The sequence below is a fragment of the Ptychodera flava genome, chromosome 17 (assembly GCF_041260155.1).
Source record: "Ptychodera flava strain L36383 chromosome 17, AS_Pfla_20210202, whole genome shotgun sequence".
NCBI classification, from domain to species: Eukaryota; Metazoa; Hemichordata; class Enteropneusta; family Ptychoderidae; genus Ptychodera; species Ptychodera flava.
In genome coordinates, this window is record NC_091944.1 from 33121885 (window position 1) to 33141193 (window position 19309).

General features: G+C 37.6%; 2 protein-coding genes across 2 annotated transcripts in view; one reads left to right on the forward strand and one right to left on the reverse strand.

Moving 5' to 3' along the window:
• Positions 1 to 529: 529 nt before the first annotated feature.
• Positions 530 to 5106, reverse strand: LOC139116542 (neuronal acetylcholine receptor subunit beta-3-like). The gene is made up of 6 exons (XM_070679146.1): positions 4862 to 5106; positions 4172 to 4317; positions 3749 to 3793; positions 3170 to 3279; positions 1888 to 2839; positions 530 to 1031 (listed from the first exon to the last, which is right to left on the reverse strand). Exons 1-6 carry the CDS (start codon positions 4905 to 4907, stop codon positions 897 to 899), a joined length of 1434 nt encoding a protein of 477 aa, XP_070535247.1. The 5' UTR covers positions 4908 to 5106; the 3' UTR covers positions 530 to 896.
• Positions 5107 to 12026: 6920 nt separating this feature from the next.
• Positions 12027 to 19309, forward strand: part of LOC139116546 (neuronal acetylcholine receptor subunit alpha-2-like) — an 87634-nt gene continuing 80351 nt past the window's right edge. Inside the window, exons 1-5 of the mRNA XM_070679147.1 lie at positions 12027 to 12157; positions 14212 to 14418; positions 14935 to 15084; positions 15513 to 15553; positions 16241 to 16350. Coding sequence (XP_070535248.1) covers positions 14373 to 14418; positions 14935 to 15084; positions 15513 to 15553; positions 16241 to 16350 — 347 coding nt within the window. The 5' untranslated portion in view covers positions 12027 to 12157; positions 14212 to 14372. The remainder of the gene's footprint in view (positions 12158 to 14211; positions 14419 to 14934; positions 15085 to 15512; positions 15554 to 16240; positions 16351 to 19309) is intronic.

The window sequence follows — 19309 nt, forward strand, 5'->3', positions numbered from 1 at the left end:
TGACGACTGTGTAAATCTTTTGCAAGTAACAACTGGCGAATGCTGTCAGTCAGCCCATCTGGCCTTGAACATGTCTTCATATTTTTAAGGATCGATTGAGAATATCGCTTGTCAAAAATATACCGCAAAAGTGAAATACCATTTCTGACACAAATTCTATTAACACGTGATACTAAATCAGTGTGACCCTGCAATCTACCACATAAATGCATATTCAAAAGATGCAGGTAAAAACAACGTGCACGAGATTTATTACTGAAGATGGATTTCATCAAATCAAGAGAACTGATTTCAAGTGACGTATCAATTTTCATAACATTAATTGCCTTCAGGAAAGAAGTACTTCTACAATATTTATGAATGCCAAACCCAGCTTTTAGTAATTTTGACTGGATTTTTTCGGCCTCACTAATGGATGATTTAGACATATGTACACAGTTAATACCATACAATAAAACTGGTCTTATGACACCATTCCATACATAAGCTAGTACATTACAGTCAATATGGCCATTACTGAATCCAGCGCCTTGAAGTCCATAAAAAGCTTTCCTACATGCATTTATTCTATTTCCGATGTGTTCATTAGGATTAGACGATAAAAGTGTAACACCTAAATAGTTCACACTTTAACATTCATCCAGTCTTATAACCAATATGGATGCGGTGTAAGTGTACACTTACCGAAAACGACACAGCTTGTCTTTTTAGGATTGAAACACAAGCCATGATTGCATCATCAAATTATAGTTAATAATAATATAGCTTTTCTCTTTTATATTTTTCTAATATTCTAGTTTGAATAAAACAAACTAAATAGCTTTATTTTATTTTCAAACTATTGAACAAATATCATCAAAGTGAAGTCCTTGGCATTGCATTTCATCTGAAGACGTTCACCAGTAACGCTCGAAGGCAGGGCATAGCAGTAACCAGACAAGGCTTGCTACAGACACGGCTAAATAGATGATGAACAGAATTCGGTCCAACGTCTTCACAAGTCTGTCCCATTCTTCTTGGTGATCTGTAGCCTGTTAAAGAGAACGTCTAATTATTGTACATAGCTGGAAATGATTTTCATGGCCTTTTCGTTTGACATCATACAAATACTTGACACAATCAATAATGATGTACAGATGAAGATGTATGGTGAATTCCTCAGCCGTCATCACCTGGTTGAGAGGAATACAAAACAAAATATATATATGTATATATATATATATATATATATATATATATATATATATATATATATATATATATATATATATATATATATTATATATCATATATAGAAGAATTATATATTGACGATTTCAGTAGATATCAATTTGTCCAATAATGATATACGTTTTGCTGTTGATACACCTTTCTAAACTCACCATGAACAGAGAGCACCGGAAATTTCTATTGAGATTTAAAATTCTAGGCTTTATAGTCAGCACGCAATACAGTGACAAAGACAGGTCTTCTTTAGGAAATGTTGGCATGAGGTTTCAGCTATGCATTGACAGAAGTTTTACATTTTTGACAAAGTAATTACGCCCAAATATCTTGTAACCTTTAGTTTTATTAGATCGTACTAGTAGTAAGAAAGCGCCGTTTCTGCAGAATTTTTCCGGAATTTTCCCAAGCAATTCTGTGATCCAAATCCAGCATACTTGCATTGCCTTGGACAGTCATCCATGACCAGTGCCTGATTCCTTCATATAGCCTACAATACTACGCAGAGGAAAACTCTGGTAAAATATGCCGAAACGATGTTTTATTTCTCTTGCACTTACCAATTCTGATATATGAATATTTAAAAGGACATTTTAGCGTGTCATCACCCATGCATACTGAGCTCAAAACTTCGTGGCCCTAAACAGGAAGCATAAAACATACCTTGTTTCCATACTCAGGACGCATGCTCAATTCATTTGATGTATTTCCTTGACGAGAAGCATCGCTTGTTGACCCTTCAACAATATCTGAATGCATCTGGGGTGTTGAGACTTGACCGTTTCCAGCGTTGAACAGTTCCTTCTTTCCCGTGTAATCCTTACCATCCATATCAACTACAACACAATTCTCATGACCTCGGCTACATGTGGTGACGTTTCCAAGTTCGATGTCCTTATTGTTGGAATTCCGTTTGTGCCGCCGCCAAGGTGCGCAGTCCTTGCTCAAGAATATTCTTCGAATCCATGGACTTGGGAAATTCTTCGCTGTCGCTCCCTTTCGTTGAACATTTATCAAAATGGTTGACATGACAACAGTAGACGCCACCATACCCATGTCAAACAACAACATTACTCCCAACAGAGAACCGTAGTTGGAGTTTGTTGGAAGGGCATCTCCCACAAGAAGCTGAAACACGCTCAGTGCCACCAGCAGTGTTACCGCAAAACTCAGCCGTTCGCCACAGTCGGGAGGAAGCCAGAACACACAGAACGACAGTAGAAACATCATGCTACTCGGAAAGACAATATTCATCAAATAATAAAGAGGGACTCTTTCCATTTCCAATCTATAAATAGCCAAAGATTCGAAAGCCAAATCGACTTTGTTTTTATGAACTTCAACCTCACTGGATATACCAGTTATTTTCCATTCGAAGTTTTCGTATTGTACCACCTCTTCCACAGTCAAGTTTTCCTGGACGTTCAGGCGCACTTCGTCACTATAGTACATGGTCGATGCAAATCGTAAATAACATGTTTGACGATCCCATGGAAAGTACTGCATGTCAAGATAGCAATGACTGTCAAACTGTGATATGGACATTAAAATGACGGTTCCATTCGAAAACAGGTGGCATATTGGAGCAGGTGGAGGGGCTACCTTGCCATCAAACCTGTTGAATAAATGGCTTTGTTACTTCAACAGATATGTGGGCATTTTCTGGTAAAATTTTGTTTGTTTTCGTCGAGCTAGCTTACAGCTTGTTTCGACCACTTCTTCATTTCAGGAGAAAATTAAGTGTCAGTATCTTATACATTGAATGTTGACAGTTTACTTTTCCTTACGATAGAATTACAGGTAAAAGTGAATGTTTGCAATTTCGCAGTTTGAAAGCTCGTCAAAAAATTATGCAACGTGCTTCGAAACTTCGCGAAATCGTCCAAAACGTTTGGCCCCCGTTTCACTTTTCCATGAGAATGACCAAATGCATAATACTACCTACGTGTTTCTGAGAAAGACCCTTGGAATCCATACCAAATCAGACGGTACCAATAGCTTTTTAATATCACTGTGACTAGACGGGTTCCAACTCAATCGTTTGTCAAGCCATGTCTGCAAAATTAAAACAGGTAAATCGCCACCGTTATACTGCCACATCATGACATCGGCAAGGTACACAAAGTGGCTCGTTGATTTTTAAAATGTCTCTGCCATTATTCATTTCGTTAATAAAGCTATGTTCTTTGAAGAACACCCAACGACTGGTTAAAATTCATTCCTTGGCGGTATCTCCTCCGAGACGTATATAGTACTAGAAGTATAACAAGGGTATGTAAAATCCTAACACCAGCTGTATAACTGTGTTCTTACCTACTTTATTTTGTTTGTACTTGTTTTGTTTCTACTTACATTGTATCCCTCTTCCTTCTGTATTCCCGATTGTAGATACATAACCCTCGTTATCTGTGTTAAATATTGAAATTTTGGGATACCTTTTCCCGTTTGTTTATTACTCCATTTTACATTCCAGATTTACATGGACTGCATGAATGTTTCGTCTTTCGTTTACTGGTGAACTCACCTGCTTTGTGATACCGTTTATTTTCACGTACTTGTTCTTTTCTTCCTGTAATGAACATGAACATATGACGATTAGGAAACATGACATGAACATGACGATTGGGAAACATGACATGAACACGACGATTGGGAAACATGATATGAACATGACGATTGGGAAATTAATCTTTGGACACTTTCAGCTCGCACTCTGGAGGAATGCAGTGAACATGATTTAAGTGAAGTCTTTTCGGTCTAAGTCGTGCAGACGACCGTCAACTATTTCAATAATCATTGACAATCCGTATTGATCATTAGCTGTGTGATCTGTTAAAGGAAACGCGATTGAAATTGAATCAAATGACTAATTTTTGTATAATATTAAATAAGATATATTTTAAAGATACAAGAAAAAAAACCAAAAATCAAAAACAGATGTACTTACAACGTCAGCAATTTTAATTATCGCAAACTCTAAATATACATCTACGATATCTGATCTGTTGTCAACGGGACGAGATAGGTGATTATAGTCTGTCAGTAGCCGATTCAAGAGTTCTTTCTCTTCATCTCCCTGTACCAAAGATAAAACTGAAAACAACGCACATTATCAGCCTCGTTGATGAAAAGGAGAAATTTGTACTTCTACAGATGCCTAATGTTTTGGTATTTTATTTGTGACGTGCATGTAAGCGAATCGGAGGTACTGTACTACGTATAATTTATATGTGATAATCCATTGTTGACGTTCGTTCTCGCTGTACAGTATTTCTTCTCCAAAAATAGCATTGAAACAAATGGATTAGTGACCAGCAGAATTTATCAATGTCCATGGCACGCTATACTCAGTTGTTAGTAGTGGGACAATTCCTGTCTGTGAGTTACCCAAAACGTTGGATAGTTATGTTTTTTCTTCGATACTGTAACAATCTGACAATAGTCAGAAGAAAACATGCATGAAAAACGTCACTTCTGTATAGTTTTTAAAAAGTATCGTTTTATGAATCAATGGTCATGACCAATATTTGAAATCACAAAGGAGATAATATCCTATGAGACATACTAAAACGAATAAAACGTAGCTGACAAAATCTGTGAATTAAACCGCGTTTCGCGGACGTGGACATGAACCCACCTGAGGTCAGCGCGATGACTAACGCTACTTCTCGTGTTCCGATCATGTCTGCACTCCAAAGACGTTTTAGTGCCAAGAACTCACTCCTATCTCGGCTAAAGCTAAGATGATCAGTGTGTCGTCTTTATGCTGTGCGATGACGTGCTGCATAACATACTGTCACCCTTACAACGGGCTGTTCACTTAAGATGTCACCTCCCACCTCGAGCTCTTCCTTCCAATTCGAAGAACTATCTTAAGAAAGTTTCGAAAAATAATTTTTAGTACAATAAAGGCGTCACAAAACCATCTGATCTGTCACAAAATGCGGCATGCAAGTAATCACGTTTTATTTTGCAAAATCACGAAAGTTAAGAGATAGAAATTGGGCGATAACTAAGCTTTCACTGTCGGTTTCCATGCCAACCAATAGCTTTAATCATATTTACGTTATATTTTGCGCAGGCTATTAGCAAACGTAAATCATTGAATCTTGGTTGGATACATATTAACAATACAGTCAAATATCCATCAATAAAGATTGAAACAGTTCTATTGCTTTCAACTTTGACAGGTTATTTTTTCAGTGAGCGACATAACTGTAAGTGGTTCAATAAGATATCTTTTAAAGTAAACCTCAATGTGTCCTTCTTGAGGAAAAATGCACGGTTTTAATGTGGTTACCCCTTTTGCCTCGAATGTTCGCCACCCATGTCGCTTTTTGAATCACCTGCCTCGTTACACCCCTGTTGACATTCTGAGAAAAATTTCTTTCAAGACTTCGCAATGCAACATCGTTAACAATAAATTCATAATAGTACTGTTGAGAAATACTTTATCAATATTTCAACTGTCTTATACATTTCATGTACAGTGACATTATTATTAACAATTTGACGAATGGCGAATTAAAATTTGGATAAAAGTACATGCGAAAATGACAATGTGTTTAATCCGTTGGGTATTTCGCCCGATATTAGGAAATCTAACTTCATTGTGTTGTAATCGATCTTCGTTCGTGTCATCAAGCTTTTTACATAGGTTCTTCCCGAGGGTATTTTTATTCCTAATTGAAATCTTAATAAACTATGATTATCTGTTGTTTGCTTCTGTGCCTTGCAGTACACTCAATTCACAGAGAGTCACCTTGGTGTAAAAGTACACTACTCTGAGCCATCGATTAGTCAGCCAAAGGTTGTTTTTCTCGGTTTCTATGGATCAGACAACGGAAGGTTGTCTCTGAAATACGAATCAAAGGCAATCAAAAATAAGCAAACATTTTTCTACACTTGAAATTCATAACGCTGAAATTCATAACGGCCGCCATCCCTGTGTTAATCGGGAAAAACTAAAAGTTGCGATTTCACCGTGACAAAATAAGACCGGTGAAAGCTTTGAGCTTGAGCTTTAAACTGAGGCGCCCCTACAAGTGGTAGAATAAAAAAGTATTTAAAAGTTGAGAGTTCGTATATCTATCCTTGAAGCGCATTATTATAAGTAACTGCAATGTAACTTTTGGCACAATGGACACAAAACCGCAAAAGCTATCGATCTGTGTATACCGATTGATTATTGATATTGCTTTGTAACCGCTTTTGATCTACAACAGTACAGTGCGCGACACAGTTTTAGGGTGAACCATTCATATCCGGGGCGGGGGGGGGGTTTGGAAGATTTTCTGGGAAAAAAGATTCCCAGCAAATATTAATTTAAAAAATCAGCCGAAGAAGGCTTGACAAAAAAGGTGGGAGAGTGGGAAAAAAAATAATGTACAATGTCTCAGGTAAAAAATGCTACCTCATCAACCTTCCAGTCCCCAAGGATACCAAATGGTTCACCCCTTACACAAAGGCAAGCCATTCAGTCGAATAAATAAAACGTTTTGATCAAACCTTTTGAAGTTTAAAAATTTAACCTAAAAAGTAATTCTTGAAGCAGTTGCTGATACAATTACATAAGTTTGTAAAAGTCCTTACCTCGGCGTCTTTAAGCTAGTTACAGAAATGGACTGAAACTCTCAATTAGTCATAACTATTTTGTAATTAGTGTAATTTTTCCCCCAAAATAGACTGGGTTGGTAAATAACTCTTTTTTTCTCTGTCACTGAAAGAACACATAGAAATAGGCGATACACATGTTGGTTCGCAAAATTTAACATATGTTGATGGCCTGGGAACAAAACAGGATTGGTTAGGTCACCGTAAACGCAAAAGCAGCTTTTCCTGACCTCAAACCATCTTTAGGGCTTCTGTACGGTTTCCTGAGAGTTATTACTTGACTCTATTCAAGACAAATCTACACTCATAATCGAATGCATCTTCATTCTGCACGTTTTTGGCTGACCAAGTGAGTAATTGTATCAAGTCCACACCAAGTAAAGGTAAAGGTAAATCTGTCTGTACAGCGAGATTTCCTCTGTTCTTAAAGTTCTTAAGACTATTAAAGGCAATGCTTGATCAAACTGCAAGTTGATTTCCACTGACCTATTTCACAAAACCCAGTCTCTACTGTGGTGTTCCCGCTGACCTCCGTACAGATTGAGTACCAAGCATGACTGCAGCAGTATGTTTCTGATGCTACTGGTCCGACGTCACCTAAAGGTTCGATCGAATCGCCGTACTACACAAAGTGCATAGAGTCTACACGCTTACGGGAGTAACCTCAGCTGTAATGGTATGGGAAGAACTTGCTAGCCAGTCAACCATTTTCGACACTTACTTCGGTAAAAACGAGTGTCAGTCGGCCAAAGGAGGTGAACTCACGATGGAGTCGGTCTACTTGTTGCGGTTAGACGTTCGAAGGTTGACTAAAATTACTTCACTGATCCAGGGCACGAAACGATTTTTTATTGATGTAAAATGGTTAAAGATGCTCTCCCAATGCTAAGCAACCATGTCAAGAAGCTTAAAATACTGCAATGTTATTTCATGTATAATCAGTGTACACAAAACTACAGGCTATACTCCTTCCTTTAGTGAGCGGCATGATATATTAGCTCGTCCTAATTCTAACTCGTCGATCGTCCTGCATGGATGGAGTCCATGGGGACGAATACCTGTCTCTCCAATGCAAGTAACATCAGCTTGATATTAAGAGATGTTTTAAGATTGTAAAAGAATGAATGTTATAATCTTGCTGTCGTAAATTTTCTGTTACTGCCGTATGGAAATGCCTCATCCTTCCAACTATCATTTTATTAGCTCACGTGTTCACACACGTGGGACTATGTCGCAGCGATCTGTGTCTGCTGTGTGTCTGTCTGTGTGTGTGTCTGTCTGTCTGTAGGCCCGATATCTCAAAAACGGCTATTCATATCAGAGTCAAATCTGGTACATAGATTAAGTTTGCAAATGGCAAGAACTGATTAGTTTTGGTGGGTGTGGCTTGCTTACTTTTGCTTATTTGCACAATTAATGATTTTAGAAAAAATGGAGATACATTGAGAACGACTGCACACAATTTGATTAGATTTTTACAAATATTGATCACACCAAGATATGTCAGCCATAAAAGGTATCAGGGGTGACATGAAGGATAATTGCTAATTTGCATATTTAATATACTTTCCTAATTAGGGATATATCTGAATGGACTTGATCAACATCGACGATGACACAACATTATTAAAAGTCATCAAACATTTTCTTCAGCAAAATCCTAATTTGCATATATAATGAACTTCCTAATTAAGGTATCTTGATTGACTTGACCAAAGTTGACGAAATTTACTATGTACATTTAAGATACTTCAATACAACATTATTCAAAGTCATCAAGCTTTTTTACTTCAGGCAATTCCTAATTTGCATATTTAATGAACTTTCTAATTAAGGATATATATTTGATTGACTCCAACTAAGTTGACGAAACTTGCTATGTACAGAAAAGATACTATGATACAACATTATTAAAAATCATAAATCATTTTCATGTCAGCTAATTTATAATTTGCAGATCTAATGAGCCTTCACAGTTTGGCATATTTAGCTTGAAGGACTTGACCAAAGGCAATTACACTTGCTATATAAAGTGGTGATACAATGACAGCAGTCAAAGAAATTTAGTATTTTTATTTCAGCTAATTACATATTTGTATAATTAGTGACCTTTATAATTAATCTATGGTGAATATTGTTTATTATGTTGATCATAACACTTATAATGAAGTTGCACACATGTGGTAAAAGTTTAAATTTACACACAACTGCAATATATAATGAAACACGTGAGCATTTTCAGTTCATATCTGGTTGTAGATATTTCTATAGGATGTATTGTCAAATCTCCTCATTTGAAAGGCTTAATTCTTCAAGGAGTATATAAAGTTTATGACAAATTTTGAGGTCAGAACAGATACCATAATTAAACAAACTTAAACTCAAGACTGTGGGACCACTTGAAATAATCGGCCTTGGAAATATTTCTGATTATTTCAAGAAGAAATTACTAGCTATATGCAATAATATGTTCTCATCTAAATGTTTCTTTACCAAACTTGCCGTAATAGAAAATTGATAAAACGCTTACATATCTATCAAGTATAGACCAACTGTAAAGCGCTGGACTGGGTCGGCTTTAATTCTTACCTTGAGACTATGTATAGATTGTCTGGTAAATATTTGTTTCAACAGCTGCATTGTATGTAAACTTGTACAGCGTTAAAAGAAACTTTCGGGCCGAGTGCTTATGCAATAAAGGCATCAAGTGAAGAATCGGGGTTGACATGGTCATCAGTGACTAAATTGCTTTTCTTTTCTTCTTGTATGTTACAAGGCTAACTATGTGACCTTGCCCGCCACACCGTATTTGAAGAGATAGCCATGACTTTGAACAATGTTTTCATTATTTTCATGGTATCACACAGTACAAAATACCAGCATTGGAAACACATCGCGTCGAGTACAACTTATACATTGGTATCATTGATAAATGAATTCTAGTCCGGGCTAGAAGCCAGTTATCACTTGGCATCACACACATTGTCACACAAACTATGCATTGCGACATAATCTCTGGAGTAAAACATTACTAAAACAAATTTAAAACAGAAATAAAATTGAGAAAAACACATCAAAAGTAAAGCTGATTGACTCTGATTTATTCCTGTTTGATCTTTAATCGATCGTTTCAAACCAGCTGCAGGAATACCAAATTTTATTTTTCTGTCTGAAGGAAAGCAAATATGTATTGTACAAACATTGTACAAATTTTATTTTTCTGTCTGAAGGAAAGCAAACATGTATTGCAAACATGTATTGCAAACATGTAATATACATCTATGTTAATTGCCATTAACGTTATTCCTGGTTTTAATCGATCGGTTCCATTAGGAAAAAAGAAGTGTCAATTCTCTGTCCGAAATTTGTAATTATGTAAAGACATGTAATATTAACTATAGCAAAACGAACAATAGAGTATTTATTTTCTCTTTTCAATTCTTTCAGAAGGAATACATTTGAACTAATAGGTCTTCGTTTTAATAATTTATAATTGCAAGTCACAATTGAAAACAATGATGAATTTAAAAAAGAAGTGTCTGCGATCACAGGCTGCAAGGTTTTGAGATTAGTGTAACTAATGCTCACCTCGCTGCCCAGGGTCCCCTTAAGGAATACTAGTACTTGGTCGCTGAGAACCCTGTCAAACAAACAGTAAATGATTGAAAATAAATATTTATCACACTATGTATGCAAAGTACTCCATGAAACATAAGTACATAGTCAAGGTCACTGTCATAGGCAGCTCTTTAAATTTGTGATGTACAATACACAGGCTAAGTGTTTTTGCAAATTTCTGTAGTGAAAAGATAAAGATGCTCATTGATGCCTGACAACAATTCACACGGCCATTTACTTTAAACCCCCTGTAGCTGTAACTCTTGAAATTTGTAGACTTAAAAAAGGCTTTCTATTTTCTCTGTTTTCTTTACATTCTACAAATTTAAAGGATATAGTCTTCTACTACTGAAAAATGGGACAAATTTAAATTTTAACCTTTTTGATTTCTCGTCATTTTTAAAAATAAAAATTTACAAAGAAAACAAAGCAAATTATGTCCCAGTGGAAAACATTTAGCACTATGCATTATATAGACAACTCTGTTGTTTCTGTGAAGATTCCAATGCATATATACACGACGCACTACAATGTTTTTGCTTTATTTGCAGGAGGGCGCCATTTTACGTTTGGGCAAACGTTTATTATTTCTCTTGTTCAAAATTGCACATGCAGTCCCAGTGGACAGTTTATTATTCTGGTATAAACACCCTTCAATGAGTACTTTCCCACAAACTTGTTTAGTTTGGAAGTAAAATCACAAAAATAATGCTAAAAGATACAGCTATTTGGCCTTTAAGCAGTCCACGGCCATGATTTTCGATTTGTCCATGATTTAAGGCACAAGTTTTAGGGGAGAATGTGATAATTTGTAACGTCAAATTCCATTTAATGTATAATACACTGCTTGAAACATAAGCGCTTTACGAATAAGATCTACCTTATAGAAATATCTAAAATGATGTTTCAAAGGAAACGGCCTTTTCCTATGACGGTTATGGAAAAGTTCACGATACCAAGACGACAAAATTTCATTCTGGAAATATCTTGAAAACCTCGTCGCATTTATGTTTCCACTTAAGAAACAACTATTGTCCCGAACTCCCTAACCCTTCCAGGAAGCACGATTGATTAGCTGAAGCTATTCCATGTTTTTGTCGTCATGGTGTTACGAGCGCAAACCAACAATGACATTGTGCCGGTTACCGTTGGAGGGAGAAGGCCTGCCATTAGTGTGCACACTGCTTTTCATGAAATTCCATTTCACTATTTAAATATTTTTCATTCTTATAGAAAGAAGTGGAACATTTTAAGCATTTTACATCGATAACAATTGTCTGATCTGACCCTCTTGACCTGTGAGGTCGTTTGTAAATCCTCCAACCCCTCCCCTCAACAAGTGGTTCAGCTCTACTGTGAGTTCCTTTCGTTGTGCGACTGGCTCTCTTTACATATCCTATTGACACAATCCTCAAGTGTCGAAAATGGTTGTGTAGATACACAACTGTATGTAGACTACACAACTGTTTCCTACATGAGCGTCCGTTGCGTAAGAGTGTAGACTCGGTGCAGTTTTGTACACCGGTGCGGTTTGACCGAGCTTTGTTGGTGACGTACTCTTTCTCGAATCGACTATCTCATCGTTGAATTTCCACTGCTGGGTCGCCAGTACACATCCTTTGGAGGTCAGCTGAACTTGACATTTAAAATCTCGTTTTAAAGAGGCACAAATCATTGGATCTCTGTGGCAGGGGTAAAACAGGTCAGTTAAACTCAAGTCGCTATTCCATCAATCGTTGATAATTTCCGTTGGCTAAATCGCAGGAACTTTTCGAATGGATGGAAATTGGCTATATTTGTGCATTTTCTTTGTATGGACTTCAGATGCTAATTCAGCTGGGCACAAATATAAAGAACGAAACTGAACCTGATTGTAAGTTTGTCCAAGGTCATGAGGTCAGCTACTAATTTAAAGTAGACAGAGTAGTATGCCTGAATAGTATCCAGTGCGACGTGTTAACTCAAAAGATACCCTACTGAATAAAAAGGTCGTCTGAGGTCACGAAAAGCAGTCAGTGGTTTCCGGTTACGAACAAAGAGAGTTGTTTACTAACCTACTCTATTTCTCAGAGCCACAAAACACGAAGCTCAATATTGTCATGGCCCAGTGTGATTTTTAGGCCATTTTTGCAAATAACCTCCAGACGCCGTGATGAAGAGTTTTTAAGGTTGTGTAGGCCTATACCATATATCAGCGGCTTAATAAAGAATTACTTTTTCGGAATCTGTTTACAGATGCATATTGTCACTGGTGTTGATCAAAAGTGAGAGAGCAGTATTAACAATATTATAAAACTAATCGAAGGGCAAAAGTGGATTGCGGTCTCATGTTCAATTACCAATTTATGCTAACACACTACAGCAAAACAATGTTGGGGGCGTAACAGGTCAGTCTTTATTGACAACACAACTCTGCCCCAAGTGGGAGGAATGGAAGCATACTAGAAGAAAATATTCTTACATAACACACTGGCGGGAAGATACGTGTCTGGCAATGACCAAAATTACATTGTTAGGCCAAAAAAAGAAAAAGAAATGTTTCTGGTCAGCGCGCGCGTCACTTGAACAACAGCGCGTCACCCTTTTTTTTCCTGTTTGTGGCCGGCGGCCGTGGCTGACACCAAACCAAAATGGCTGAAGAGAAAGAGAAAATTCTTTGGGGGGCATGATCAGTGACTGCATGAACAGTATATATGTGACTATATTGATAAAAATATAAAACTGACCCTCCTCCCTCCCTTTAGGGAAAAAAAAAGCGTCGCCGCACCATTTTTTAAAGAAAGACCTGACCAGAAACATTTCTTTTTTTTTTTTTGGCCTTAATGCTGCACATGGAGAGCCTCGATCCCAGCACCCAGCCTCGTTCCCGCATAAGATACCAATGGTACCAAAAAACAGGGTCCATTATACACAAAATTACATTTAGTTCCCTGCAGCTTATCATTTTTCCCTCTTGATCTGTCCTTTTAGAGTCTCCTAAAAAGCCTGTGTACACAATCGTTGGCTGACGTAATCATGATTACTGCGTTGAGTAATACATTTTCCCCAACTAGGTGCCTCTATATACTATTGAGATCATTACCAAGAAGCGAAAACAGACAGAAAATAATCATAGTGCATAATTGAGACTTCAATTGGAAAATTAAAATATTCTCTCGGGAAAACCGATATAAAAACCTTGAATGACACAAATTAAGAACGCTTTACGGTATAATGGATAAACACCTCCGTATACCGAGTGAAGTACCACGGGGGTTTGACATATTGTCACTTGCTCATGTGAATTTTAATCCACCATTCGTCAAAAATGTCACATTCACATATCAGTGTATTCGAAATATTCTGGATGAGCAAAGATTGATTAATAGTTAGTGAAACTACGAGCCTATAGGCAAACAATGCTTTGATGTGACCTGGGAAATTGGTTGACATGGAAACCGACAGTGAAAAGCTTGTTCATCAGAGCTGTTATGAAAGTACTTTCTCGTCCTAATGTGTTACAGATCAAATTACTTTTTGACAGCCTCATAAATTGTGTTCAAATAAAACATTAAAGGCATGGGTCAGAGGCGTCAGATTGTCTTGCCAGGAAATGTACTCACTAGACAATGTCAATGAAAAAAAAGGCTTTTGGAAAACATAAGGTTATGACACCTTCATAATCCTCTTACAGAGTAGAACAAACTCGATCCCTGGGATCGAGTCCTCTACCTTTAAAGGTACAAACTTTTCTTAACTACTTCTTTGAATCGAAAGGAGGATCCCAAGGCGGGAGGTGATATCTTATTTAACAGCCCGCTGTTTGGGTCAAAGGATATCAGGTAGCCCGTCATCGCTGAGCTGAGGCACCATACGCTGTTCACCTTAACTACAGCCAAGGCAAGACTGGGACACGAGAACGTCTGTGAAACGCAGATATGATCGGAAGACGAGAAACAGTGATTATCATTGCACTGACCGCAGGTGGGTTCATTTCCGCGTCTGCGAAACGCAGTTTCGTCCATATTTTTGCCAGTTACCTTTTATTTGTTTACATATGTATAAAATTAAAATGATCTGCTTTATCAGTGCGAATATTTTGGAGCATTGATTCATAAAGCGTTACGGTACTTTTCGAAACAATACCAAGATGACATCATCAGCATTCCATGCTTGTTTCCCTGTTAGCACTGGGATTATCACAGTAAGAAAAAAAAACACAACTGTCAGATCTGTCGGTTATCCGAGGACAAGACATGTCCTACAACGTAACTGTGCATTGGTAACAATTGATGGTTTTGAAATGTATGCTTTGGACATAAATACATTCTGCTGGTAATTTTTATCATCTGCGCCGATGCTATTTTTGGGTACACACGAAGGTTATCAACGGGTTCTCATTATAATGCATAGTACTAGGTCGCTTGGCAATCTGCTAGGCTATAGCAGGAAACTGACTTTTCCGATCACATACTCAGCATAAATGTCCTTTGTTTCTAGTGTTATGTATGGTACAGGCAGATGAAGAGAAAGCACTCTTGGATCTGCTACTGACAGACTATAATCGCCTATCTCGTCCTGTCGACAACATATCAGATGTGGTAGATGTATATTTAGAGTTTGCGATAGTTAAAGTTGCCGACGTTGTAAGTACGTCTGTTTTCTGGGCTTTCATCATGGAAATATACCTTGCTCAATATTTCATCAAAATTTCAACACTTAGATTCAGCATTAAGCGTGTTTTTTATTACAGACTACACAGAAAATGATTGTCAAGGATTATTGAATACTAGTAGTTGACAGTCGTCTGCAAGACTAAGACCGAAAAGACTACACTTTCCCTCTATATTGGCATGAAACCATGATCATTAATTCTAAACAAAATCGACTGTGCCATCTTATATGCACGCTTATCGTATATACACTGTCAGTTGAAAGGCAGTGTTCTGTAACCAATCATGAAAAGAAATTTATAGTCAATTCCTCCATAGCGATCTGAAAGTGTCCTGCCGATAATTAGTTGCCTGATCATCATGCCCTCATTGATGTAATTATGCGTACATGGTTAATTACAGGAGAAAAGAACAAGTATGTGAAAATAAACAGTATAATAAAGCAGGTGAGTTTAGGAGTAAACGAAACATAAAATATTGATACAATGCATTAAAAATCTTGAATGAAGACAGGCGTTATATACAGACGACAAAAGGTATCCTCAAGTTCCAACATTTAAAGGGAGCGTCTCAAAACTGCGCTCAAAGGTCGTATGGGACCCATACGACCAATGTAAACACTGCATACCAAGGTACTTGGAGAGTGATGGAAGTTAAAATATGTTGGCCATAATGTACATAAATTTTAAGTGTTGTTGCTATGTTGACATGATGCATCTAGATATAGTTCATGCTTCATATTGTTTGAAAACAGGAAAGTCGCACAGGTGAAGTTCCGACGATTCCCCTTATCTACTTATAATGACGGGAGGGAGTATACTCTGTAATCGGGAATACAGATCTAAGGCAACAACAACTAGGGCGGGCAAGAACGTTATTGAACAACTAGTAGTGGGGGAGGTGGATCCTGCATACACGTTTGCCATACTTCTGGACCCAGGTACTGTCACATCTCAAGAGCAGAAAACTTGTCGTTGAATAAACTCTAAGCAGTTGTCCGGCTTTTTCAGAGAATGTAGCTGTATAAACGAAAATCTAATGATAACGAAATACACGTTTTAAAAATCAACGGGCTGTTTGTCATGACGATTTCGTCAGTTTAACAGTAGTAATTTAAATGTTTTAATTTGCAGACATGGATAGACAAACGATTGAGTTGGAACCCGTTAAGTCACGGTGATATTACTAAGATATTGGTACCGTCTGATTTGGTATGGTTTCCTAGGGTTTTTCTCAGAAACGCGTAGGTATCATTCCGTTTGAATCAACTCTTCAGAAAGTAATATGAGGAATTTACTTTAGGAAATGTTTATCTTATATCATCCATGATTGCGCTGACTTCAGTTAGATGGTGGCAGCTTCGCAAGAGGACAAACATAAAGTGAAATAGTGACAAATGTGGACAGCTCACGTTTGTTTCAACATGTTAATCGTTGATATTTTAAATGGTCGTGAACCAACGCTTATCATTACAGGCGTGTCGCACTGTCTACGTTTGCATGTTCGTTCACTTCAAGGAAACTTCAAATTATGTTCTTTCTCAATCAAGACTGAGAATTCAAGCACGATTCTGCGAATTTCCGGAAGTGAAAAACACGTCACCTTAACCTCTAGATCGAAATTTCAAATGCAAAATGGCGGGTATTCACTTTGTTACCAGTATTTCTGTAGGGAGAAAAAACTATTCAACTTCTATGGCATTATACATCAACACTTAAATTCTCTTGACAATATAAAATGGTCCAAGTAAACTGCAAACCGGTAAAAGAGCACGAAGTTATGAGAAAATATCTAAATAGCTGCTGAAATAACAATATGATTGAAATTTATCCAACAGGTTTGACGGCGAGGTGACCCTCCCCTCCCCATTATACCACGTATTTTCGAATGGAACCGTCATATTAATATCCATATCACAGTTTGACAGTCATTGCTATCTTGACATGCAGTACTTTCCATGGGATCGTCAAACATGTTACCTACGATTCGCATCGACCACGTACTATAGTGACGAAGTGCGCCTGAACGTCCAGGAAAACTTGACTGTGGAAGAGGTGGTACAATACGAAAACTACGAATGGAAAATAACTGGTATATCAAGTGAGATTGAAGTTCATAAAAAACAAGTCGATTTGGCTTTCGAATCTGTGGCTGTTTATGGATTGGAAATGGAAAGAGTCCCTCTTTATTATTTGATGAATATTGTCTTTCCGAGTAGCATGATGTTTCTACTGTCGTTCTGTGTGTTCTGGCTTCCTCCTGATTGTGGTGAACGGCTGAGTTTTGCGGTTTCTCTTCTGGTCGCACTAAGCGTCTTTCAACTCCTCGTGGGGGACACCCTTCCGACAAACTCCAACTACGGTTCTCTATTGGGTATATTGCTGTTGTTTGACATGGGTATGGTGGCGTCCACTGTTGTTATGTCAACCATCTTGTTAAATATTCAACGAAAGGGAACATCGAGCAGATTCCCGAGTCCATGGATTCGGCGAATCTTCTTATGTAGGAATAGTTCATCTGGGGAACGGTACAAACGGAGTACGACCAATAAGGACATCGAACTTGGAAACGTCGCAACATCCAGCCGAAGTTATGAGAACAGCGTTGCGTTGGATATGGATGACAAGGAACACGTAGGCAAGGGGGAACTGTTCAACGATGGAAATGGTCACGTTTCAGCTCCAACAGTGCATCCCAATGGTGTTGAGGGGTCAAAGGATGATGCTCCTCGTCAAGTGAGTACATCCTATGAATCGAATATGCCTTCTGGTTATAATAATAATAAGTATGTCGATCACCTCATCATGTATGACACCAGTTGATGATGATGTCACAAAGAGATTGAAAAGAAAAGAGTATCTTCAATGATGCGTATTGAAAACGAAAACTCCATGAACAGAACAAAATATATAGAGTATCCATCCGATTTAGGTACACTGTTTTGAATTGGCAGGTACGATGATGTCATAGTTACAAGACATCATATTACCATGCCCTGTCCGTTACATTTTAATTGGTCGAGCTGATACCACGTGACTGACCACAAATACACAGTAATGATTTGTTTGTTTACATGCCGTGAATATGAATAATAATATTAAGAGCTCACAGTATCGTATCATCGTAACTTTACAACTAAAACGTAAAGTGTGATTTGTCAAGATCATAACCAATCACAAGATAGAATGAAGCACTTGTTGGCCAATTTTAGGCACTTTTTCAAAAAAATCTCAGGTAACATTTATTTATTGGCGCGGGTGCGAGGAAAGCCCGTTAACTGTTGGCTTTCCTCCGCCCTTGCCATAAACAAACGTTATGGTCAGTGCGTTGCAAATTATTTCATAATTATAGTAAGTGAGTAAGTAAACGTGAGTATAAATTTTACTTTAAAATGTGAAAATTTTACCTTGTCTTGCAAACACCTCATTTCTGCAGTCCGAAAGGAGATAGATCCGACTCCTTCGATAACGGTAACTTATCGTGTCCTGTCAAGGACAGGCATTTCAAATTGCAAATCACATTTCAAGTGCAAGTTGTGCATGCGCAGTTTTGAAAGCTACATCATTCTTCAGCAATACGGTGTCTTCAATCGGGGTTCGAACCCACAACATACGGTATCCAGTCACCTAGCAGAGAAGCAACAGACAGAACCGCTCGGCCAAATCCCCACTCTTGAAAAAAGACGTGGTCCATAATCGGGCTCAAAGTTGTTACATTTTTCTGACAAAATGACATCAGATGAAGGAGGCGATGTAAAATATTTCAGCGTTGACTTTCCTTACTGAAAAACATTCCGCTGTATCCTCGCGATACATGTAGGATGCTTTAGACAATATCGATTTGATATATATTAGGAAAAAGTTAATATAACAGTCATATTTATAGAATTAGCTTTGCAGTGCCAGAAAGCCAAGGCAAGGAAGTCACGTCGGCTCCCAAGGCCACATCTCTATTTCAAAAAGACAATATGTTCTGTTGGTTCGAAGGAAAGGTGTCGTCACATTCCTCCTCTATTGTCGAGAATCAATCAATCAATCAATCAATCAATCAATCAATCAATCAATCAATCAATTGAATAAATAATATTTATAACACGTCAAAATCAGTGAGCAACAAGGAATTGTCAGACACGCTAAATACTAACATCATATGCTTTTGCGAACAAATTTATGCAAGTATAGGGAAATGCAAGTATAGAGAAA